At 43.2% G+C, this 25966-nt stretch overlaps 1 protein-coding gene across 17 annotated transcripts in view; it reads right to left on the bottom strand.

Annotated features, from left to right (window-relative positions):
- Nucleotides 1-25966, bottom strand: part of ADGRL3 (adhesion G protein-coupled receptor L3) — a 609412-nt gene that overhangs the window by 238092 nt on the left and 345354 nt on the right. For all 17 annotated transcript variants that reach the window (XM_029072997.2, XM_029072999.2, XM_029072998.2 and 14 more), the window contains one exon: nt 12394-12503. In XM_029072997.2, coding sequence (XP_028928830.1) covers nt 12394-12503 — 110 coding nt within the window. The remainder of the gene's footprint in view (nt 1-12393; nt 12504-25966) is intronic.

Here is a 25966-nt window from a genome sequence, read left to right as displayed (position 1 = left end):
TAACACCATCCCACGAAGTCTGCCAGAGTTACCCCAGTCAAAATATTGGAATTATCATCATCATTAGTAGTAGTAGTAGTAGTAGTATTAATAAGCATATTTTAAGAGCTTCCTACCTGCCAACCACTGAACTAAGCACTATAGTAGATAAAAGGAAATCAAGTTGAACACAGTTCCTGTCCCCAGATGGGGAACAGGTTTTTTATTCCCATTTATTGGATCAAGAAACTGAGACACAGGGAAGCTAAAACAACTTACCCAAGGTCACAGAGCAGACAAGCGGAAGAGCCAGGATTAGAATCCAGTCCTCTGCCTCCCAGGCCCGTGCTGTTTCCACTAGATAATGCTGCTTCTCTACTAATACAAATACTACTGCTAATTTAATAATGAAGACATCTACTACGCAGGCATTATGACCTAAGTGCTGGGGAAAACAAGGTTATGCAAATGGACTCAACGCCTCTTCCACAAAGGTGGTTCACATCTTACCTTATCCCCATTTTACAAAAGAGGAAACTGAGGTGCGGAGAGGCTAATTTACTCGGCCTTGGACATAATCAGCTAGTCTACTGGGCCTCCTGACTCCCCTTGGGATGCTCTTTCCATCGACGTGATGCAATCCTCTTATTTCTTTTTCAAATTCCCCCAACATCTGAATGCATGAGAAGACTCCCGAAGGGGAATGAGGCCAACTGCCAGGAGCAGGGAGAAAGAAGCTAATAGCTTCTTAACCCTTTAAATCACAAGTGGTCTCTAGGTGTCGTCGGCTGCACGGCCAAAGGATCCTTCATAGAACAATTTCCATCGGATTACAACTATGAGATAGCTTATCTGCCTGAACCCAGAATCCTGGACCAAGCAGAGCCATTCCTTGACCCGAGTGGCCATTATGCTCACTCCTTTGAACTCACTGTACCTCGATCTCGTCTATCTCGCCGTTGACCTCTTGCCCACATCCCGCCCCTGGCCTGGAATGCCTTCCTTCCTCATATCTGACAGTGACTCTCCTCCACTTGAAAGTCTGTGTGGCCCTGATTGGTCTTGGGGTGCCATCAATCAGGGCAGAAAGAGATGCTCAGGAAGAAATCCCGTAGACACGGATCTGCCCCATTGGCACCTTCGACTCTTGAACGTCTAGTTACTTCCCGAGTGCTTAGTACTGTCAATTTCATCCAGTGGATACTCAAATTCTACCACCGCTACCTACTAGTCCCACTTCTTTGAAGACCAAAAATGCCTTGACCTCAAGACTGGCTTGTAACGTGTACTTTACTGTATAAACTATTACTTTACAAATCGAAACCAAACCAAACAAAAACATTTCCAATTCTAGCCACGCAACAGTATGGCAACTCCCTTGCTCAATCAAAGGCTTCAGCAAAACTTAAATTTACTCATATTTGATCTTGCCTTTTTGAATTCCAATATTACAAATTACTTTGATTTTTCTATAATACACCTCCTCTTTACATTTTAATGATCACCTTTGACTTGATTAGGGGCAAGAAATCATTTTTCTCACAACCAGGTGAACGCCCAGTGAAAGAAAACACTGTTTGGAAAAAGAAAAATAGGTAGTGGGGATTATTTTATCTTCTGCCAGGCTGCATTTTTACCAACAGTATTTATTTTAGCCAAAGTTTTTTTTTTTCTTTCAAAATAAAATCGTAGAAGATTAAATATCCACAGGGCTATTCCAGGAATTTTGTTATCCGAACCAATATTCATTATCAAAGGGAAACCGAATATCCTCTAGCCAGTCGGCAATGCTAATGCATGGCAGGAGTGTAAATGCTCCAATAAATTATGAATTCTTGACAAGATAACAAAAACGTTCCTGAAAAATGTAAAAGTATTTTCACCTCCATTTCTGATATCATTAACTATTGGTTTCAGGGGTAAAAAAAAATAAAATAAAATTATTTTTAAAAAATACCAGTGGGGGAAAAATGCTATTCTAAACTACGATAGCTAGAGTTCTCTAATTGTATAAGTACTGATTGATAACATGAGCATGGAGTCTCCAACTGGGATCGACAAATGAGCCTCTGTGCTGAGACTCGTTTGAGGAGGAGTTGATTCTAGTGCTAGTGGCTTGTTCAGGGGCACTCACACTCACCTTCCCCCGCTCTGTCCACGTCAGCCAGCTACAGACGGGTCTGGGACTAAAATTCGGGCCAACGCTCACAGCAACAACCAACACTGAACATAAATGTGTTTTTTCCTACCCAATCACATTACTCTTGGAACCAACCTGTCTCAGCCCTTTGGCAGAGTGGGGGGGTCAACTACATCCACTAAATATTAACACAAAAATACCTAGAAATGTGTGCTCTGGAATAGCAGGAATTGTTTCCTTTCTACATAAAAAAGTCACAAAAGAAATACAAAGAAAAATGATGACGTGGAAGAATGGTGATGATCAATCCAAAGAGCACAGGCCGGAGAGTCAGAGGACCTGGGTTCTAATCCCGGCTCTGCCAGTCTCTTGTTTTGTGACCTAAGGCAAGCTAGTTCATTTTTCGGTGCCAGTTTCTTCATCTGCAAAATGGGGATTCAATACCTGTTCACCCTCCTAATTAGATTCGGGGCTCCAGAAAGGACAGGAACTACGTCTGACCCGATTAATCCCTCTCAACTGTAAAGTCCACATAGGCGGGGAACACGTCTACCAACTCTGTTGCATTGTTCTCTTCCAAGTGCTCAGTACGGTGCTCTGCACACAGTAAGTGCTCAATGAATGGCACTGATTGATCGATGAGGCTATGGCAGGGAACATGGAAATCAGCTAATATTGCTGGGCCCCTCCTAGCCCCAGTCTGGAACCTGATTCCAGCTGGCACTGCTAATTCAACATTAACACTTAAGTACATATGTTTAAATGGTATATTATAAATTGCTTATTTATTTATATTACTGTCTATCTCCCCGTCTAGATTGTAAGCTCATTATGGGCAGGGGACCCGACTGCTAATTCTGTTACATTGTACTCTATCTAGTGCTTAGAAGAGTGCTCTGCACACAGTAAGCACTCAATAAATACCACTGATTGATTGATGGCCTGGGGATTCAAGCACAGTCACCCATTTCCAAACACCGCTGCAGAGAAAACTACCTCACAGCCAAAATCTTCGGAGAAAGCAGTTAACAGTGTGGCCTGAAAGTCAGAGAGGGACAAAACCTCTCAGATACTTTCAATGAGGCCTTGGGAATTCAAACATTCATCATCAGATGACCTATATTTAACCACAACAAACTTTTTGTTTTCCAAATTCTGCTAAGAGTTTAGGCAAAGTGTATTTTCTAGGTTTCTAGTACAAACCAGACTTAATATACCCTAGGTGTTTTCTCTCAATGGGTATTTTTAATGCAGTGAATATACGTTTTCTATAAGGTTTCTTTTTTTAGACTTTCATTTCTTTCTCCTTTCCTTTCCAAGAAAAACATTCAGTGAAAAAAGAAACATAGCAAAGTAATGAATATTTTGATTTCCACATGTCAGGAACAAAGATCTGAAAAAGCAAGCTGGATTTTGACTCAAAATAAGCCTCTTTTGGCTGAAATATGAATGTAACTTCATCTCATGGAATAAAGACAATCTGTCAGCATGACACAAAATGGAAATTCTTTTCTCAGAAATTATCTTAATAAATAGTTTGGGGTTTCTTTTGTTTCAACTCCCTCTCTCCATCCTTCCCTCTTCCTTTCTCTCTTTTCCACCTTCCTCCTCTTCCTTTTCATATCTTCCCCACAATTTTTATCCAGGGTTAGGTAAGAAGGATAAAAAGATGAGTGGGGGAAGGAGAGAGGAAAAGAAAGGGGCATTTCCCAACAGCGATGTTCAATGTTGGGAGCCGACACACATGTCAGAACTGGGGAAGAACCGTCCACTTATGCAGTGACCAAAAAGATGAGGCATTTTTCTTTTAAATTGCATTTAAACACTTACTAAGTGTCTAACAATGTTTCAAGTTCTGGGGTAGATGGAAGCTGTGGTATTTAAGTGGTTACTACGTGACAGGCACTATTCTAAGCGCTGGGATCGATATAATTATAAGCGTGTTAAGCACTTACTATGTGTCAAACACTGTACTGAGCATGGGTATAAATACAACCTAATAAAAATTGGGATATCTGTTAAGCATTTATTATGTGCCAAGCACCGCACCAGGTAGACACAAGATAATGAGTCTCACTTGGGGTTCACAGTCTAAGTAAGAGGGAGAACGGGCATTGAAACCCCATTTTCCAGATGAAGGAACTGAGCTGCATAAAAGTTACGTGATTTGCCAAGGTCACTCAGCATATGAGACACAGTCAGACTGGAGGCTCACAATCTTAAACCCCATTTGAAAAGATAAGGCAACTGAGGCACAGAGAAGTCAAACAACTTGCCCAAGGTCACAAAACAGACAAGTGGCAGAGCCAGGATTGAAACTCTGGCTCCCATGCCTGTGTTTTACCCACTAGACCATGCTGCTTCCACTCAGAAGAAATTCAGAGACAGGAAGTCGGCCTGGAGAGGAAGAGTAGCTGGGACAGACCAGAGAATTGATTTTCTGACTTGCAATAGGGCCAACGGCACTCAGCAACTAAGGATATTCTCAGAACCTGAGGAATGAATCCAGCATGCAAAAAGGTTCATTTAAAATGCAAACTATTAAAAAAAAAGGCACCCAAAAATAATTAAAATCAGTACTCTTGGGAAACACAGCCTGATTGAATTGTTTACAGATTGCAGTTTTACTCCATTTCCATCTCCTATCAGCAATCCTTAAGCAATGAAGGCATCATATTCTGCTTCGTAGTTCTTGGATTCCTTTAAAACTGTCATTATTCAATTAGGTGTCTATTTCACTGGCCCTAAGGTCCGGTGCAACAGATATTGGAAGCTTTCATTTAATGTTTTTAACACACTTCTGTCACTTGAGATACTATAAAACTTTATTGAATTTTGTTCCCACATCTTACTTAACACCCTTCACATTTATTGATATGTAAGCCAATCTAGTCTTCTGCTACCAATAAATTTGTACTTTTTCTTGGAAAAAAATGAGCCTTTCATCAATACTGTAGTAAAAAAACCCAACTCAACATGTACATTTTCAGAAAATATGAGCAAATGCATTTTCCAATTTTACAGGATTAAGAAACAAAAAAATCCATGAAAACCAGAATGACGCTTGGCAAAATTTACAGGAAAATATCGACAAAGGAAAACAACCAGCCTGACATTGAGTAACAGTACATCGGAAGTAATTATTTTACTCGTTTAATCCGATTCTAAGTTAAGGATTCATATTTCTCAATGGAAAATGGAGACAATTCTATCCGGACCTCACAGGAAGTGTTCCATATTTTAACTGTACTTTTCAAAGTTTTAAACTGGAAACTCAGGGGAACTCTCACAAAGGTAATCAATCCATTAAGCTTTCGATCATTTTAACAACCCAAAGTCCCCGGGACAGGCTCAGACTCTCCATTATTGGAGGAGAGAACCAAATCTTGTGATGGTCCATTTGTCGTTGCTGTTACTGGACGGCTGCTCTAAAGAAAAACAATGACTGCAATCACCAGACACGGGCCTCAGGTTAAAAGAAAAAAAAAAGAAAAAACTGGCACGAAGTATGCCCGTTGACTACATCGGGCCACTCAGACACCCTGCAGTCATTAAATTGCCCTTCCAGGGCACTAAATGTGGAGCCAATCAATCAGTGGTATTTAATCGCACAATTCTATTTTGCAGAACACTGTACTAAGCAGAGAGCAGGTAATAAGTAATACAATTATATACACAAAAATGCTATAGAGAATGAAGAGAAGTTGAGTTCCCAAGTGCTTAGGTGGCAGAGAAGTGCTGAAGTGGCTGGGGGTGGTTATAAGGTGGAGAGATTAGAGAAGAATCAGGGAAGAACCTGCTCAGGAGATGGGATTTTCGAAGGGTTTAGAAGATGGGGAGACCGGTGGTCTAGAGGATTTGAAGGGGGAACCAGATGATTATAATGATAATGACAATAACAACAGTTGTATTTCTGAAGTGGTTACTATGTGCCAAGCATTGTAATAATAATAATGTTGGTATTTGTTAAGCGCTTACTATGTGCCGAGCACTGTTCTAAGCGCTGGGGTAGACATAGGGGAATCAGGTTGTCCCACGTGGGGCTCACAGTCTTAATCCCCATTTTACAGATGAGGGAATTGAGGCACAGAGAAGTTAAGTGACTTGCCCACAGTCACACAGCCGACAAGTGGCAGAGCTGGGATTCGAACTCATGAGCCCTGACTCCAAAGCCCATGCTCTTTCCACTGAGCCACGCTGCTGCTTGTACTAAGCACAGGAGTAGAGACATGATAATCAGATCAGAGTTATTTAGCAAGGGAGCAGGTATGAACAAGAAACCAGCAGCAGGAGAGATGAAAATGAGGTCTAGTGAGTAGGTGGATCCTTTATGGCAATGCAATGCTCCATACTTGAAAATTGCAATGTCCAAACTGTGAGATGTGGGTAAATTGAACCGACACAAATATTTTAGGGAGCTCTCAATATTTTCTTTTGCCTTCCACTCCTCCTTTTATCTCTGTCCTACCCGGTGTAGTAAGGTGGCCAGGTGAATTATACCAGCTGAGTGTCAAAGGGAGAAACTGAGATTTGCCAATAATAATTATTACTGTGGCCCTCTTTAGGAGCTTATTATGTGACAAGCATGGGGCTGGGTATAAGATAATCAGGTCTGACACAGTCCTCGTCCCACATAACGCTCAGAGTCTAAGTAGGAGGAAGTCCGAAATAAGAACAAAATAACTTCACAGATAAAGGATGAAAAAGAGAGATGTGCATGGCCATCTTCATGATTTCATGCCCTTCGTGGTTGTCCAAGGGAGAATTTTACTGTAGAATCCTGCTTTGGAAAACCTAGTCTAGCCTGACCCAACAGAGCAAAAATCTGCTTTGGTGCCATGTTCCATACTTTCCTTCCTACAATCAAATTATCTTTAAAGTGGCCAGGAGTACTATTACCAATAATCTCTACTAGAACCAGACAAGAAAATATTTGAGTACCACCACAAGATGAGCCACGTATCTTAATGTTCTTCAGTAGGCCCAGCCAGCTTTAGGCTTCCTTCTGATGTTTACATTTCTTCCCCAGACTCGATATCCTGACAGATTTCTTCAAACCCACGGGTGTTCCCCTCTCGGCAGTCATAATGCACTTAAGGGGAAACTTAAATCGCTGTTTTGATTGGAGCTTTGGATCTAGGCGGTGGGTCGCCGTGTTCAAGCACTGACTAGTTTGTGGTCAGCTTCAGAGAAATGCCGGGGAGAAGGTGAAAATGTTTGGGTGTCTTGAAAAATGAACCCAAGGTGCTAAATCCTAAGAAGCCAAAGGTCTAAACAAAAGCAGGATATTGGTGGTAGTGAAGCATCTCTAATAACCAGCATTTAAAATAACCATGGAAAGTTTGGGTAGAAAGCCAAAAAAATGCACCCAGAGAACAGCAAGAAGTCTAAATGGAAAAAACAGTGAAGTGAAAAGCCTCACACATCTATTTTTTGAGTGTTTTAGAGCAAGCAGAGTGTGTTTTCTTTCTTCCCCACCATGAAGTGCTGCCAGGAGCTGTTATCTCCAAAGACCACGCTTGACTTTCTGTTAGGCAGGAGAGGATTTTGCAGGGCTCTTGTTGGAAATAAGAACGGGAACCTTTGGCTACCTGTGGGGCAAACTGGCTCCTTTATAAAAATCCCCTCCCTCCACTTCTTCCCAATCCGACACATCTCCCTCTGCTTCCGTCCTTTCATTTCCAACTTCGTAATGAGTGCTCGCAGCGAACAAGACTCATTTACAGAAAAACCGGGAGAGCGCCCTGCTAGCAAATGTGAGAGTCGCACGACGATCTCCTTTCATGTGAATTAGCTCATCGTGACAAAATGCCAAGGCACCTTTGGAAGTCCTTGCGATTTTGCGTCCATTTTCAGTTGGGGCAAATGATCAGATTGAACGCAACCCCCTTACGACCATCTGAAGTGAAATATCCATTTGAAACCTTGGCTGGACCTAGCCATCTGAGCTTCTTTTGTGAGCTGCACGGGGAACAGGGGCCATGTCTAATTCACACCTGCGTGCATACTCTTTCCCAGGGTACAGTGTTCCGCACACAATAAACACTTAATTGATACTCTCAGTTCTACTACTCAGGAATAATCAAATGAATCCTTTCTTACACTGGGGACACCCTTCTCCAGGGATAGCCATGGGGAGAGAAAAATTGAGGAATCTGCACCAGCTGTGTGATCAACAGTGGTATTAATTACTTAGCACCATGCACAGCATCCAATCAATCGATGGTTTATTTCCTGGGTGCTTGCGGTGTGCTTGGGAGAGAATACTACAGTGGTTGGGAAACATGTTCTCTGCCCATCAGGAGCTTACAGTCAAGGATGAACGTGTCTATTACATTGTTATAGCGTGCTCTCCCAAGTGCTTAGTACAGTGCTCTGCACACGGAAAGTACTCAATAAAAACAACTGACTAGAGTGGAGGACAGATGTTAGTATAAATAAATTGGGGCGGGTCTTCCCTGGCTCAGACCTCGCACACAGAACAAATACATATACGTATACTCACGCACACACATATATAAGTGCATATATATGTATATATACATATACGTATATATGTATATATACATATATATGCAGAGAAGCAGCATGGCTGCTGGAAAGAGCCTGGGCTTCGGAGTCAGAGGTCATGAGTTCGACTCCCGGCTCTGCCGCTTGTCAGCTGTGTGACTGTGGGCAAGTCACTTAACTTCTCTGTGCCTCAGTTACCTCATCTGTAAAATGGGGATTAAAACTGTGAGCCTCACATGGGACAACCTGATTACCCCAGCGCTTAGAACAGTGCTCTGCACATAGTAAGCGCTTAACAAATACCAACATTACTATTATTATTATTATTATTATATATCCATACCTCTCACCTAATGGGTGCTCATTAGATACATTTATGATGTTCGTTCAGTTTTATTTATTAAGCACTTGCTGTGTGCAGAGGACTGTACTAAGTGCTTGGGAGAGTACAATACAACAATAAACAGCCACGCTCCTTGCCCACAGCGATCTCCCAGTCTAGAGACGAGCTTAGACCTAGGGGATATCCAGGGTCTACCTCTGAAAATTTGCAATAGCCAAGGCAAATCTGTGGTAAACCCTAATCTCCTTAGAGAGAGGAATGTCCGGGAGGAAGACAGCTTTATTACGCAGAATTGAACATGGAAGCCCTTACTCATATTAAAGCGATTTAAGGAGTTCCTAGTTCAGAAGGAGCTTAGGCAGAGCCCTTCAGAGGGAGCTGGAACAACAAACGAAGCAGAGGAATTTCTGTAAAACCCGAGACAACTCTGAAGTCCTCTAGTGTTTTTGAAAGAGTGAGGGAGAAAAAAGTTGCCCTTCTGACATTCACATGTGAATGTTAACTACTTTTCACAATTTCAGTTGTATTATCTGATCCTGCCAACTGTGCAGCAGATTAGTGCCAAGAGACACTAATCCCAGCTCTGCCACTAGCCTGCTGGGTTGACCTTGGGCAAGTCACTTAGCCTCTCGATTTCCTATTTCTGATAGGAGTAAAACACCTGCTCTCCCTACCTCTGAGATGGAGTCCCATAAGCCACAGGGATTGTATCTGATCTGATTATTTTTTATCCAGTTCAGCACCTAGTACAGTGTTTGGCACCCACAAAATGATTAAAATAATAATGACAGATCATTAATTATTAAATTAATAATAAAATCATATCATTAAACGGCAGCGTTTGTTAATCTCTTACTATGTGCCAAACACTGTACTGAGCACTGAGGTAGATAAAGGTAGTCAAGTTGGACACGGTCCCTATCCCACACAGTGCTCACAGTCTAAGGGGACGGAAAATGGGTATTTAATCCCCACTTTACAGATGAGAAAACCGAAGCACAGAGAAATCAAGTGACTTGTCCGAGGTCACGCAGCAGGAAAGTGGCACAGGCGTGATTAGGTCGAATTTCTTTCCCCGTGTTATTATACACATCTTAAACACACACAACCACACACACACAGACCCCAACCCCCACCCACAACACATGAACACAATTTCTCCAGAGGTAATGTCCGTTCCAGAAAAATGGCCTCAAACGACTTCTCTAAAACTATTAGTATTAAGACCCACAAACCCACGCATCCCTTCAAAAATCTTCCTCTGGGTGTCCCCTCCTCTCTGTCAGAGCTGACACCAGAAGAACTAATAGACTTTTAATGAGGATTCGTGCCTTTGGTTGTGGTCTCTCCCGCTGCTCGGCTTCCCACTTTCTCTTGAAATCCAGTTCCCCTGACCACAGCAGCTGATTCCAAAATAAACCCCAGCTCCTCGGCACCATTAATTATTATTATTATCGTTATGGCATTTGTTAAGAGCTTACCATGTGTCAAGCATTGTTCTAAGCACTGGGATAGATACAGGGCAAATCAGGTTGTCCCACCTAGGGCTCACAGTTTTAATTCCCATTTTATAGATGAGGTAACTGAGGCACAGAGAAGTTAAGTGGCTTGCCCAAGGTCACGCAGTTGACAAGCTGGCGGAGCCGGGATTAGAACCTACGTCCTCCGACTCCCAAGCCAGTGCTCTTTCCACTAAGCCACGCCCCTGCCCTGACAGGACCCTGAGCACGGCAGTGCACACACTTCTTCCTCTTGGGAAACCGATCCCGGACACTGTCTGCTAGCCGGAAAGCTCCTGCAGGGCAAGAATTCGAGTTAGCAACTTTATTGGAGTCTCTCAAGCACTCAGTACAGTGCACTGCACTGTACGTGGGCGGTGCTCCGTATATACTATTGACAAATTCCACGACATTTATTTTTCTGGGGTTTAAGAAATGCAGACCTCTATAGCCTTTAAGATTGTAAACTCCTTATAGGCAGGGATCATGCCTGTAAAACCCTCTTACATTGTACTTTTCAACGCAGTTAGTACAGTGCTCCGCAGAAAGTCAGCATTCCATAAATACTATCGACTGATCTGCTATCTACCTCCGGGGTGGACTGTGTGTTCTACAATGGATATAGACCACCACAGCTCATTCTGTTAACCACACTGGCCTCTTTCAAACTCTGCATTTCGTAATGGAGGCGCTCAACCAATCAATCCATAAATCGGTGGCACTGTTTGAGCACCTACTCTGTGCAGAGCACTATTCTATTACTCTCCACCCCTTCAAAGCCTTACTGAAGGCACGACTCCTCCACGATGGCTTCCCTGGCTAAGCCTTCTTTTCCTTTTCTTCAACTCCCTTCTGCGTCACCCTGACACAGCTCTAATTCATTTCTTTATATTCATGTCCGCAGCCCCCTCTAGACTGTAATTTCAATGTGGGCAGGCAATGTGTCTGCTAGACTGTTACACTGTACTCTTCCAAATGCTTAGTACTCAATAAATATGACTGATCGACCGTACAAGCGCTCGGGAGAGTACAGTAAAATGGAGTGGGTAAACAATCTCTGCACTCACGGATTTTATAACGTAGTTGGAGGGGGTGAGAGATGATAATGGGTTGGTCAGATTAAGAACATCGTTATTTGAAAACCTGGATCTTTTTTTTTAGTTAGAGAGGCCAGAAAACATTTTAGTTCATATGGTGTGATTCCCCATTCTTCTCAAGGCAAAAAAGAATACAGGATTTGTACCAAACTGGACAGAGGGCAACTATTAACTCCAGCTGCTGAGAAAGGTGAGTTCGGATCATTGCTTTGCATGGCGTAACCTTTGCGTTTCTTCTTGCAATATATTCTCTCTTCTGACGAATATAGTCATATTCCTCCACAACCACAACAGCTTCGGAGACTTACGTGGAATTACTTTTCCCATCGTGTAAATCTCCCATTGGAGGAACTCTGACACCATTCAATATCCAAATAATATTACTCTTGGACAACGTGGTGCTTATTTGAAGGGGAAACAGACCGTCAAACTCTCCTGGCCAATAAACATACACCCAGCATTTCTCCAATCATTCAAATCGTCAGAAAACTGACTAAATAATTTAGACAGTACGTATTTCAAACGACCTCGTTTTGATGTCCCAACTCTCTCAAGACTCCTGAACATCTGACTAAATTCTCTCCCAGGACTATGCACACATGACACAGTGGTTTCCATCGAGCATTAGTGATGGCGCCATGGAGACGGAATTTGGAAAAGGTTGGTTCCCAGGCCTTGATCTCATCCTGCTTCGTGTCCTCTTCCCGTTTTCCTCCTCAGTGTTAGAAGGGCCCTACACCCCCCCAGGAGGAAAACCTGGAGAAAACCTGGACAGGCACTGCAAGATTAAGATTAGAAAAAAAAAAGAAAAGCGAATATACGTACTGTAGGGGACACATTCATACTGCACTTCAAGGTATTTATAGGTTCCGGGACACGGGTCTGGGAAGACATCAGGACCAGCTACCACCGCACACTGTGTTCGGTTATTGCATCTGAAATAGAGACAAGGAGAGAAACACTCAGGATGTACCACGTTTTCACCACTGTGATGTTGTTCTGCCCACGGAGAAGACTCAGCGGATATAGCTTTGATTTTCTGACTCAGAATAGATGGAGGATTTTGCATTTATTAACAATACAATCAATGCTCAGGATAAAAATGGCAATTGATTAACATCAACGTCAATAAATATCATAGAGGTCTACACATGATGTGCTTTGGACAAAAATAAGCAAATGCTAATTTGTTCAGAGCATCATCACAGCAAAGTATGTTCCGCAGTTTCAGAGACATTTCAAATAACACCATCTTAACGTACAATTACGCAACTTGGGGGAAAAAAATCCTTGCAAGTCACTAATCCCATTTTGAAGGATGGGTTAATCAAGATGATCTTGGAAACCTCAAATTGAGGGAATACATATTTTGTACAAGTTTCATAAAATCAAATACATCACTTTTTACCAAACCCGGCCTAATGGAATTTCAAGCTTATATTAATGCCCACAGGGAAAATCATTTTGAGGAGTTTGATTGTTATGTCACCAGAGTTCAACTGAGTAATGATGTTCCACTCGGATATTATTGATCAAGATCGCAAATAAGATTAAAAAGAAACGGGAAAGTCACAGAAGGGAGCTTGCATTTTGCACCAAATGGGTGCAACCCATTTGCACCATTGTCCAGAGAGACACTCTCAGTTTAAGAGGCAGAGCCATGATACAAAATGAACTCTTTCACAACGGATGTGAATACCAAATTATACACACACACACACGTACACATCACGTGTCCCCAAGAGCTATTTATTATCTTATTTTCACCAAGGCACGAATGTTATATAGCTACAGTTAGTGTTAATGGGAGCTTCCACATACACATTAAGGTCAACAATCACGTCCCTCCTCGGACATATTTGTGGCGCCTATTTTCTCCCGAACGAGAGTTCATCTCGGAAACAGCGGCAGTCAAAAGCGATGTCCCCGGTATCTGTTTATGGAAACTGACACCGTAGCTAGCTCTCGGTATTGTCCTGCAACTCCTTAGGGAGAAACTGTGCAGCTCCTTTCTCTAAGACGCTGCTTTCTCCGAGGTGACACGGGACCTCTGACCCTTTGCTCTTCCACTGGCAGAACGAGAAACATCTAGAGCAGAATTCATTAGCCTTGGAGTGAAAAATCCTGTGTGTTTACCTGAGGCTAAGGTTTGTCAGCACTAATGAGGATTTTATTTCACCCTATAAATTAAAAGTGATTCATTAGCGTGCCTTAAGCCGGACGCTTTTCTATATTTTCCCTGAAAGATTAATAAGAGCCGGTAGCCTACACTTATCAGCCAATTTAGTAGAAAAACAGTTCACCCAGAAGCCTGAAAGCTCTAAAGTTCTCCTGTTGAGATTCATACGGGCTAGCAACCGTCACTGCTCGGGTCAAGTTTCCTCTGCTGTGTGATCTTGGGCAGGTTACTTGACTTTTCTGGGACTAAATTACCTCATCTGTAACATGGGGATTGAGACTGTGAGCCCCACATGAGACAGGGACTGGATCCACCTGCCTATCAAACAAAAACTCCTTACCATTGGCTTTAAAGCAATCCATCACCTTGCCCCTACCCACCTCATCTCCCTACTCTCCTTCTCCAACCCAGCCTGTTCACTTCACTCCACTGATACTAACCTTCTCTCCGTGCCTCATTGTCACCCGGCTCGCCGCCGGCTCCCGGCCCAGGTCCTGCCTCTGACCTGGAACGCCCTTCCTCCTCAAATCCACCAGACAATTACTCTCTCCCACTTCAAAGTCTTATTGAAGGCCCATCTCCTCCAAGAGGCTTTCCCAGACTAAGCCCCCCTTTTCCTCATCTCCCACTTCCTGCTGCATCACCCTGACTTGCTCCCTTTGATTTTCCCCCCTCTCCCAGCCCCACAGCACTTAAAATAATAATAATGTTGGTATTTGTTAAGTGCTTACTATGTGCTGAGCACTGTTTTAAGCACTGGGGGAGATACAGGGTAATCAGGTTGTTCCACGTGAGGCTCACAGTCTTCATCCCCATTTTACAGATGACATAACTTATGCATGTATCTGTAATTTTCTTTATTCGTATTGCTGTCTGTCTCCCCCCGTTAGATTGTGAGCTGGTTGTGGGCAGGGACAGTCACTCTTGAAGCAGCATGGATTGGTGGAAAGAGCCCGGGCTTGGGGGTCAGAGGCCGTGGGTTCTAATCCCAACTCCGCCACCTGTCTGCCGTGTGACGTTGAGCAAGCCACTTCACTTCTCTGGGCCTCGATTACCTCATCCGTAAAATGGGGATTAAGCCTCTGAGCCCCACGTGGGACAACCTGATTCGTCAGCTGTGTGGCTGTGGGCAAGTCACTTAACTTCTCTGTGCCTCAGTCACCTCATCTGTAAAATGGGCATTAAGACTGTGAGCCCCACGTGGGACAACCTGATCACCTTGAATCCTCCCCAGCACTTAGAACAGTACTTTGCACATAGTAAGTGCTTAACAAATGTCATTATTATTATTATTGTTATTAGTAGTACTAGCCATAAGAGAAGCAGCATTTATCAAGCCTCTATTTGGTGTGGCACACTCTACTAGGTGACTGGGAGATACAGAATAACCAAGTGATATATTTCCTACCATCAAAGACCTTACACCGAGCACACTGTGCAGAGCACTGTACTAAGAGGTTGGGAGCATACAATTCAGTCAGAAGTCAAGATCCCTGCCCTCAAGGAACTTTCAGGCTAGCGGGGGAGGCATTCTTTTAAATGATTTACAGATCGAAGGAAGGTGGATATTTAGGAGGGCTTTTAGATAACGGGGAATGGAAAAATTGCCAGCACTCTATCCGGTGGAGCATAGGCCTGGGAGTCAGAAGGACCTAGCCCCTGCCACTTGTCTGCTGTGGCACCTGGGGTAGGTCACTTCACTACTCTGTGCCTCAGTTACCTCATCTGGAAGATGGGGATTAAGACTTTGAGCCCCTCGTGAGACTCTGTCCAATCTGATAAGCCCGTACCTACCCCGGTGCTGCGTACAGTGTCTGGCACATAGTAAGCACTTAACAAATGCCACTAAAAAAAACAACAACACAGACAGCAATGCCATCCTCAACGGCCAGAGACTGTCTTCAAAGTCACAGTAACTCGATCCGACCTGGGCAAGAGGACTTTCCCGATCCTCTCTGTGCGTACCTCACAGGAATTGCCTTCTCAACCAAAATGTGACGATCTGCTTTTTGAACGTAATAGGAAACTCGGCTTGAAAAGCCTTCCCATATCGAGTCCCAGATCAGAATCTCAAAGTCTTGGGATTCAGGCCATTACATTTTTCACCTTGGTCAACCCCCATCACAGGTACGATCTGCCTCGTATTTTTATCTACTTCTGAAAGCGCTTTAGCACGGAAAAAAATCTCCGCCTCAGAATAAATAAGAGGGTGAGTCGGCATTCATTCCCAGAAAGCACAGGCTTCAGGCGCTGTGCATTTCTTCCGATATGACTGCGAAGGATTGCATCCGTATCTTTCATGGGAGACAGGACAACGTCCACATCACTGAAATTCGGTTAGGGCATCGATATCCTGATTCATTTTCCACAACCCATTATATCGTGCTAATGGTTTTCAAGCAAGAAGCAGACTTCATTCGTTATCCTTCATGAAAAAGATGCAAAGCTTCCTTTCTTCTCGCTCCTGCAAATAACTCCTATCTGCATGACTGCTTTAAAAAAAGGGCTGTCATCTTGAATCTTCATCAATGCATCAATATTCTCGATCTACATCTTTTTAAGGGAAGCTGGAAGAAAACAATAAACACCCTGGAGAAAGGAAACTGCAAAGAGAAGGGAATGCCACTTATTATAGGAAACTAGACTCATTTAACGTGATGGTGCACCGAAGGAGAAAATGCAAGGCATGAATAGAGTCTCTGGCTTCACCACATTTGTTTTTCATAACGTATTAAACAAAAGCAAATGGGTGAGTGTGTGTTTATATGTGTTCAGCCTTCAGACACAAAGACTACCCAGGCAGAAATGTGGAATAAAGGGAAATTGAGTTTGGTTCCCTGATTCTTTCCTCGTTATAGACAGTTTTCATTTAAAGATCTTTTTGGAGAACGGGGCGACTGGTCTCATTATTTAATGAAGAAGCGATTGCCTAGGTGGTGTTCAGTTAGCAGAGAAACACTGCCCTTGGGCGAGGGTTGTAAAAGGGCGAGTGGTGGGTACTGACCGTGAGGACGGTGGGAGGAGCAAAGCGGGGGGAGATACGGGGAGGTAAGGGGTGTGGGGAAAATCCCTGTGTGGCCTCAACAGAGAATGGTAGAAGTGGGGTGGGGGGGTGGGGATTCAGTCTTGAAGGGGGATGGTTGAGAGGAGGGAGGGATTGGGGAACAATGTGGGGACGCACAGGCCTTGAATGCGCATCTGGGGAAGAAATTCAAAAGAAATTCAGAAAACAGCAAGCCCAGTTTGGGGGAAGTGATCACAAGGCACCGCACTTATCTACATCCTCCGAGAACATCCTCTTAATGATTACATCATGTGGGCTTTTCTCTCGCCTAACTGGTTTTTCCAGTTCAAAGAAGCTGCCATTGATTTCTTAATAACATTAGGAAACGGCAAAAGAGAGTAAATCAATCAAGTAAAACAGAAGGTGACTTTGCTTCCAAAATACAGTAAAAGTAAATATAAGGAATTAATTTCCCCTAACCGCCACAATGATGATTGAATCCATCCCGCAATAATGGGAGGTGATCACGCTGCATACACACGCCTTCAGATTGCTCTAAAATCTAATGAGAAATGAAATGCTCATTCATATGTCATTCTAATTCCACACTAATTCTTTATATAGATTTCCACTGGGGAGCCATCCCCCCACCCCCACGCACCATAACACTCTCTTAATAGCACTCTCTCGTTACCGTGCGCCTGAATTTTCAACACTGACGTTTCTTACAACGCTCTCTCACTTCGCACCGAGGCTGCGAAGTTTACTTCGACTTGATATTTGCTGGCCCCTCCTTCTCAACATACTACGTATTTTGTCCGACCTTAATAGAGGGACTCAAGTCCATTTTGATTCTGGTGAACTCTCCCGAGTGCTCTGCAGTAGAAGCTCAAACAACACAATCCGTTGATGGCGCATTCATCCGCCCTAAGTCCAAGAAACACGGTACACCTAACGACGGTCCTTCTGGTACTTTGGTGGTAAGTTCTTTGAATATAAATGACAAGCATCTAGAGCATCTCCCAGTAGAATGTGGCTCAAGAGGACTTGAACAACACTTCAATATGAGACAGTTTTCTTAGCCAAGTTATAGAGCCAGAAGAGGCGAGTTTGTAAGGTTTCAATATTTTTAACTTTCAAACAGCTCACCCTTTAGACAAGTAGAATCAGGGATCGACATCAGCTCTACATGGTTTTGGAACGCTTTAATAAACTCTTATAAAACCTAATTCCCAATTTTCCTTCTCCCGGAACACCTTCGGGAATCAAAGCACGTACAAAACCATTAGTGCCTCTGCCTCAATCTGGACAGTTAATAATATAAAGTGACAATAGATTCTGGGAAATCCAGAGTTCTCTTAGCAGGTTAAGCCATCTTTCCCCTTGAAGACGTACAGTTCCGTGAATCCTACGGAAAACATGGCACCAATTCCCTATCAGTCAAGAGCAAGATAATAAACACTGTGAAAGCATTTTGGTCAAGTCAGCATTTGAGACACCCTCTATCAAAGTTCTGTGATCAGAAACGAGCCCACATCTTCGCAGTCATTGAAAAAAAAAACTATTATTCTCTTTAAAAGGTTCCAAGTTAAACAATGATTGTACAGTCAGTCTGAAGTCCAGTCTCCCTGTTGATTAGCTTCAAAAGGGCCAATGATAACTTTTGAGAGTAAGCCCAAATAGCTCTAGAATCTTCCATTTTCATTTAACACAGATTATCATCTGAACAACCGATAATGCTATGAAACTACTAGTGGAGTGGCCGTATTTCACTGAATCACTTGATGACATTCATAAAGAGTTTAATTGAGCCTTCGCTATTTAACGAGAGTAAATGAAAGGAAAAGCTCTGGCTTACACTGGAGGATTCTTCTCTTCCAAAACCATCTTCAAGGCTTTTAACGAGATACTCCACCCCTAGACATAAACAATGCCACGGTCCACTTTGCCCTTGTGTCTATGTTGTCGTTGGAGCTGGCTTTTTTATTAAGGCTAAAACACAATCCACTCTGAGAGACTGTAAGCTAATAATAATAATAATAATGTTGGTATTTGTTAAGCGCTTACTATGTGCCGAGCACTGTTCTAAGCGCTGGGGTAGACACAGGGGAATCAGGTTGTCCCACGTGGGGCTCACAGTCTTAATCCCCATTTTACAGATGAGGTAACTGAGGCACCGAGATGTTAAGTGACTTGCCCAAAGTCACACAGCTGACAGGTGGTAGAGCCGGGGTTCGAACCCATGACCTCTGACTCCAAAGCCCGTGCTCTTTCCAGTGAGCCACGCTGCTTCTCGTAAGCTCATTGTGGGCAGGCAATGTGTATACCAACTCTGTTACATTGAACTCTCCCAAGCCCTTATTTAGTACAGTGATCTGCACATAAGTGCTCGATAACTACAAATAATAATAATAATAATCATGGTATTTGTTAAGCGCTTACTATGTGCAGAGCGCTGTTCTAAGCGCTGGGGTAGATACAGGATAATCAGATTGTCCCACGAAGGGGTTAACATTTATTTTTTTTTTAATCCCCATTTTTACAGATGAGGTAACTGAGGCACAGGGAAGTTAAGTGACTTGCCCAAGGTCACACAGCAGACAAGTGGTGGAGCCGGAATTAGAACCCACGATCTGACTCCCACGCCCGTGCTCTTTCCGTTGAGCCACGCTGCTTCTCGTGACTGAGTAAGTGAGGTGCAAGGGTCATGACTCCTTGAGAGCTCAGAGTGGAGTTTGGAGGTTGCCTCGGAGAACGGATCCAGGAATTTTGAGAAACAGAATTGTATGGTAAGGATGGGCTGGCTGCCTCACTTCACTCTGGTCCCTCGCTTTGTACTCCCCTGATTCCATCTGCTAAAATTCACTAGAATACCAAATAGGGCCATCATTGTTATTGCCAAATGTCAGGCATCGTGGTCAGTGTCAGGCCACACATTTAAAGCCCTCTCTCAACCCAAGAAACACAAAGCTACAGTTGTCGCGTTATCGCACACCATCTTTCTCCATATTGCCGGCATTGCTCCACATAGGTTTTATTTTACGAGTTAAAGCCTGATGAGAGATAACCGAGTCTGATTCCTAGGCACCGCTCAATATTATTCACTGGGGGAACCTTGGATGGATAGTCCATAGTTAAGAATCTGGACCACTCAGACTGTTCTACATCAAGAACTGTCTTCCTCAGAGGGTGAGAAAGGCGAGAGAAGAAACCAAAGTATCCACTTCCTCTTGGAACGGCAGCCTCGTTCGGTTTCCAGAATCAGTACGAGTTTAGATAGCTAGACGAACTTTTTGGGAAAAATGGCCATGGCCATATATATGCAATGCTAATTGAAGAATCTGGAAACTCCAAAGAGCATCTGGCTGAGGCCAAATTTAGCCAAAGAAATCAACTGTAGGCAAACCTTAAAAGCATCTACACAGATAGCAACTCCAATTTGGCTTGGGCCAATCCCTTATAAATTGGGAAATCCGATAGCATCGTTCCTCTCCAAGAGGTATCAGGAATCAAGTCCCTGGAGATCACTAATTAGCAACCGTGTTAACAGACATATACACCAGGAATTCAATCGGCCTTGGGCTGACTTGGTGTTTAGATCCCATTCAATCGTAAGCATATGCATAGTTCCGTGCATACAGTTTTAAATTCTACTCATGGAGGTTAATGACTGAACGTGCCACAGCGGTGACAGAGAGCCTTCTTCCCCACTTTACCGTTACAGATGGCATTTGTCTCAGACGGTGGATCTTCTGCCTTGTCGGCCGGGGCGAAAGCTACAGGAAATTAGTGAGAAGGAATGGAGAGATCTTAGGAACAAGGAACAGAAACCAAATCCGGGAACCAAAAGAATGTGTTTCAGGGGATCTTAACCCAGTGATTTCTTTGTAAACAAAGGTCACCAATAGCAGAAGAGAGCCCTTGCAGACTGAATTTCTACTGTGAAAGGATATTTACAATACAATAATGTCTTAAGACCCAGAGAGTATAAGAAGTTTAAACGGGTTGATCTGGTAACTGAATAGAAATCACACATTCTATGAAGTTGTTAACATCAGCCAAAGGAGGTAACTGTCCATCCTTAATGTGAGTGTCATCATAATTTAGCCACATCTGTTCTTGCTACTAAAAACTTTCAAATCTTGTTCCTTGAAGTATTATCCTTTTGGACAATTTAGAGCAAGCACGCGCCCCTTTTCTCCCTTAGACATCAAAGACCAAAAAATGATAGCCGGCCGTTTTGTATCTCCAGACATCAAGGGACGATACCATTTTGATCATTTCACAACGGGTTTTCAATTCTTTGAAATAAAGGTAGATAAGACTGTGATCCTTACCCAAGAACACAAATCTGATGATACCTAGTGTGTGTGTGAACCTGACTTCGCATACTTCAACACTGACAAATACATGCACATATAGTTTTCTTTTGTATTCAAAGATGACACCACTCACCCTGAAGTTCACCCGGGAGTGTACTCATTCCGGTGCTTTGCACATAGTAAGCGCGCAATGAATACCACTGATCGATTGTGTGTGTGCCTGAAATGGCCAACGTAGGATCTGCGTTGGGCATATAGAATTATCGTTTTTATTTTTATGGTGTTTGTTAAACACTTACCGTGTGCCAGACACTGTACTAAGCACTAGGGTAGAGCCAAGGTAACAAGGCTTGGTCACACGCTCTGTCCGACCTAGAGCTCACAATCTTAATCCCTCTTTTACAGATGAGGTAACTGACGCTCTGTGAACCTGAGTGGCTCGCCCAAGGTGACACAGAAGCCCAGTGGTGAAGCCGGGATTAGACACCAGGTTCTCCGACTCCCAAACCCATGCTCATTCCACTAGGCTATATTAAGGATGTGTCTCAGAATTGCAATCTTTTCTCTAAACACGCTACCACAGGCTCAAGGTCAGTAGTGAAGCTTTAGTCATCTCTAATAAGCTGCTCCTATTAGATGACATTTCCAGTTTGAGATATATATTGATATTTACAGCTCATGCCATGTAATTACAAATGTATCTACTGACCACTTCTAAAGGACCTTCCCACTGCTCAGACTTGACTTCTACTCAGTGAGACACTAACTTTGAGCTCATCATAGTCCAGTCATCATGGTATGTATTGAGTCCTTTCTGTGTGCAGAGCACAGTACTGAGCACTTGGGAGACTACAATACACCTGCGTTGGTAGACATGTTCCCTGCCCACGGCAAGCTTACGGTCTAGAGAGAGGAAGACCAATCCAGGGTGCAGCACCTTCCACTGCCTACTTGCTCACTGCACTCCTGGCCCTAGTGGGGGCAAAACTGGTGGAGTCAAAGGAGTAACCGGTAGCATTTCACCAGCAACTCTGCTCGAGAATCAAATCTTCTGCACGGGTTTTTTGGCCCAAAGTTTCCCCATGCCCACCCGTCATTCCTGATAGGAGACTGCACCGTTGAAAGTTGGTGAAATCACCGTTGTCCTCCTAGCTGCTCTTGACTTCATTTTCTACGGTGCATACCTTACTCTCCCTTACCTGAACCAAGAACACGCACAAAATCAAACCCATGTTTTCCAGAGCCTTCACTGCGTATTTATATTTATTGGTCAAAATAAGTTGGAAGAAATTATTCTAGTTTCGTGTATATCCCATTCATTCATCTAAGTTTTCTTTTTTCTTTTTTTTCTTTTTAGTGGGGATGAAGCATATTGTTGGAGGCTTTATGGTAATATACATCATCATTTTGTCATTTAGGAAGTGCAGCCGACCTTTTAAAACTACTAGGAACCTTTACTTTTCCCTCTCATTCCATTATGCCTGTGAAATTTATTATGCAAGAAGTATCAGTAAAAACACTTTAGTTCACTCCTCAATCACCTTAATTTTTTCAGTTTTTCTCTATCCGATCTAAAGTTACATAGGAGATAAAAATCAAGAAGCAAAAGAGAACCTGAATTCGTTACAGAAAAATGAAGAAAATTCTTTGACGAGAAAAACACTCAAGGAGTAGAAAATGGAATGAAAAGAGAGGCATTAAAGTCTCTTGATTAAATATGCCTTAATGTGGCTTTTCTTTCCCCACTGAACACAAGAGGAAAAGATGGTCGCCTCTGTTGATTAGAGTGGTCCCGTCAGTTCAACTTTCACAACATCACTAAAATCCATCTCCCCTTCTCCATCCAAACTGCTACAATGTTAATCCAAGCACCTATCCTATCCTGTCTTGATTACTGCATCAGTCGTCTTGCTGACCTCCCCGTCTCCCGTCTCGCCCCGCTCCAGTCCACAGTTCACTCCACTGGCCGGATCGTTTTTCTACAAAAACGTTCGGCCTACTTTTCCCCACTCCTCAAGAACCTCCAGTGGTTGTCCATCCACTTCCAAATCAACAGAAACTTCTTACCTTTGGCTTTAAAGAACTCAATCACCTTGCCCTCTTCTTCTTCGCCTCGACGCTCTCCCGACTCCAACCAAGCCAGCACACTTCGCTCCTCTAATGCCAACCTGACCATTCTACCTTCATCTCATCCATCTTAATAATGTTGGTATTTGTTAAGCGCTTACTATGTGCCGAGCACTGTTCTAAGCGCTGGGGTAGACAGAGGCGGGATCAGGTTGTCCCACGTGGGGCTCACAGTCTTCATCCCCATTTTACAGATGAGGGAACTGAGGCACAGAGAAGTTAAGTGACTCGCCCACAGTCACACAGCCGACAAGTGGCAGAGCTGGGATTCGAACTCATGAGCCCTGACTCCAAAGCCCGTGCTCTTTCCACTGAGCCACGCTGCTTCTTCGGTTCTTGCCACCGAACCCTCACCCACATCATGCCTCTGGCCTGTAACACCCTCCCACTTCATCTTTGACCGAGGATGACCCTTCCCACCTTTAAAGTCTTATTAGAAGCACAGCTCCTCCAAGAGACCAGCCCTCACTAAACCTTCATTCCCTCTTCTCTTATTCCCTTCTGCATCACCATTATACTTGAATTTGTCTCCTTCATTCACCCCCCCCCCACAGCCCCACAGCACTTTTCTACATATCCACAACTTATATTAATATCTCTCCACCCCTCTAGACTGTAAGGTCATCGTGAGCAGTGAACCTGTCTACCAACTGCCATATTGTACTCTCCCTAGTGATCAGTGCAGTGTTCTGCACACAGGAAGGACTCAATAAATAAGAATGATTGATAGCAGTAGCAGAAACATCCATTATTAAGTAACCACAAAACACACTGCACTGCCCCACGCATTTGGGTAAGTACAACGTAAGAATGAAATACCTTCTCTACATCAAGGAGTTACTCTCTAGGCGATGGGAAAAAAGAGGAAAAAACCACAGTAGGTTCAAACATCATAGCTATGTAGTAAACGTCTCCCATAGATGGAGGCAGGAGTTGTTTCTGCTGTTAAATAGCCCTCCCGTACTGAGAGCTTTGCAACAATCTAAACCGATATCTTCCAAACTGAACGCTGCCAGTTGCAAGATGCAACTTCCTGATTTAGAATTTTAAGAAATGCCGCAGAGTAGTTTTTGATGTTTTGGAAAAAAAAAAAGCCAATGAAATAATGTTCAGTCTCACGCTATACTTAGAATGGTTTAATTCCAAATAACTTTTCTCAGACGGAATAAACCAAGCTTTTTTTAAAAAAATACATTTTTTATTATTTTATTTTAAGGACATAATGTCTAGTATTTTGAGGAATGTTTTCAAAGTGAATTCTATCAATCAATAGTATTTATTGAGTCCTTACTATGTGCCCAATGGCCACTGAAGATGTCTGAGGAGTGGAGAGATGTGGACAGAATGTCTTTTTGAGAAAAAATGATCCAGGCAACAGAGTGAAATATGGACTGGAAAGAGGAGAAATAGGAATCAAAGAGGTCAGTGAAGGGGCTGATGCAATAGTCAAAGGAGGATATTACAATCGATCAATCAATCAATGGCATTTCGGAGGTGCTTACTGTGGTCAGAACACTGCAATAAGCACTTAGGAAAGTGTGCTACGACAGAGTTGTGCGTTACGTTCCCTGCAAGAGTCAAAAGTATGTGTGTGCGTGTGGGTTTACGAACACATACAAACCAAACAGGGCCATGTAAGGATGCCCAAACCGAACAGAGCCCAGGACCGACAGAGCACAGCCAAAACCCAAACGGCTATACCAGGGGAATGAAATACGGGCTCAGCGTGTATTGGAGCATAATGCTGGCGTAATGTAATTTCAAAAAGATGACTGCAAACAAATATTCCCAATTAAGAATGAATAAAGGTGAATTTATCTTAGTTAATACCATTTACTATAGAGCAAAATATTTCAAAATCATGTTGAAGCATTTTTATGTGACCATTACCCCCTCAGTTTATTGCCACTGCAGTTAAAGTTTCAGTAGGGTATTATAAATGATTTTATTAATTGAGCTAAATAAAATTCCTCCTTGAATCAGGCTTATGCTGAATGATAAAGGTATCTACAGATGGATGTTTATCTTTGGTCAATCCTGTACCACAACTCCCAAAACACTCGATTGTAAATTCTCCCTGGCAGGTAGATTCAGCCTTGAGGATTCAGCTCCATTTAAAGTGCAGGTCTCTAACAGAACTATTGAATTTCATTGTATCTTGTCTTCTGAGAAAAAAGGCGCTATTTCACTTTTTCAAAAGAAAACTCTCCTTCCCTGCAATCTCACATTTCCTCCCCCTGACACCTTTAAACCTAACTATACAAAACAGCCCCTCGTCTTCCCACTCAAACCCTTTTCTCCCCGTGACTTTCCATCACCGTAGACAACAAAATCGAGCTCCTTGTGCTCACAAGCCCACGATATCCTCGACTCCTCCCTCGCTTCAATTCTCATACTCAGTCCGTCACCAAATCCTGAAGGTTCTACTTCCACAGCATCTTCACACCAGGCTGATCTAAGCACGTGTTCTGTTCGGCCTCGACTACTGCATCAGCCTCCTCGCTGACTCCCTTTGCCTCCTGTCCCCAAACTGGTCCATACCCCTCTGATGGTTTTTCTAAAACATTCTTCTGCTTAACGTCTCCCATTCCTCAAAACTTCCAACGGTTGCCTATCCATCGCCACATGAAGCATAAACTCCTCATTGTCGGCTTTAAGGCATACAATCAGCTTTCCCTCCCTCACCTACCCTTGCGTCTCTCCCATTACCACCCAGCCAGCACATTTCATTCTTCTAACATTAACCTAATCACTGCTCATGCCACT

This window comes from Ornithorhynchus anatinus, chromosome 10 (genome assembly GCF_004115215.2).
Source record: "Ornithorhynchus anatinus isolate Pmale09 chromosome 10, mOrnAna1.pri.v4, whole genome shotgun sequence".
Lineage (NCBI taxonomy): Eukaryota > Metazoa > Chordata > Mammalia > Monotremata > Ornithorhynchidae > Ornithorhynchus > Ornithorhynchus anatinus.
The sequence above is the reverse complement of the archived record's forward strand: the minus strand, read 5'-3'. Positions and strand labels throughout refer to the sequence as shown.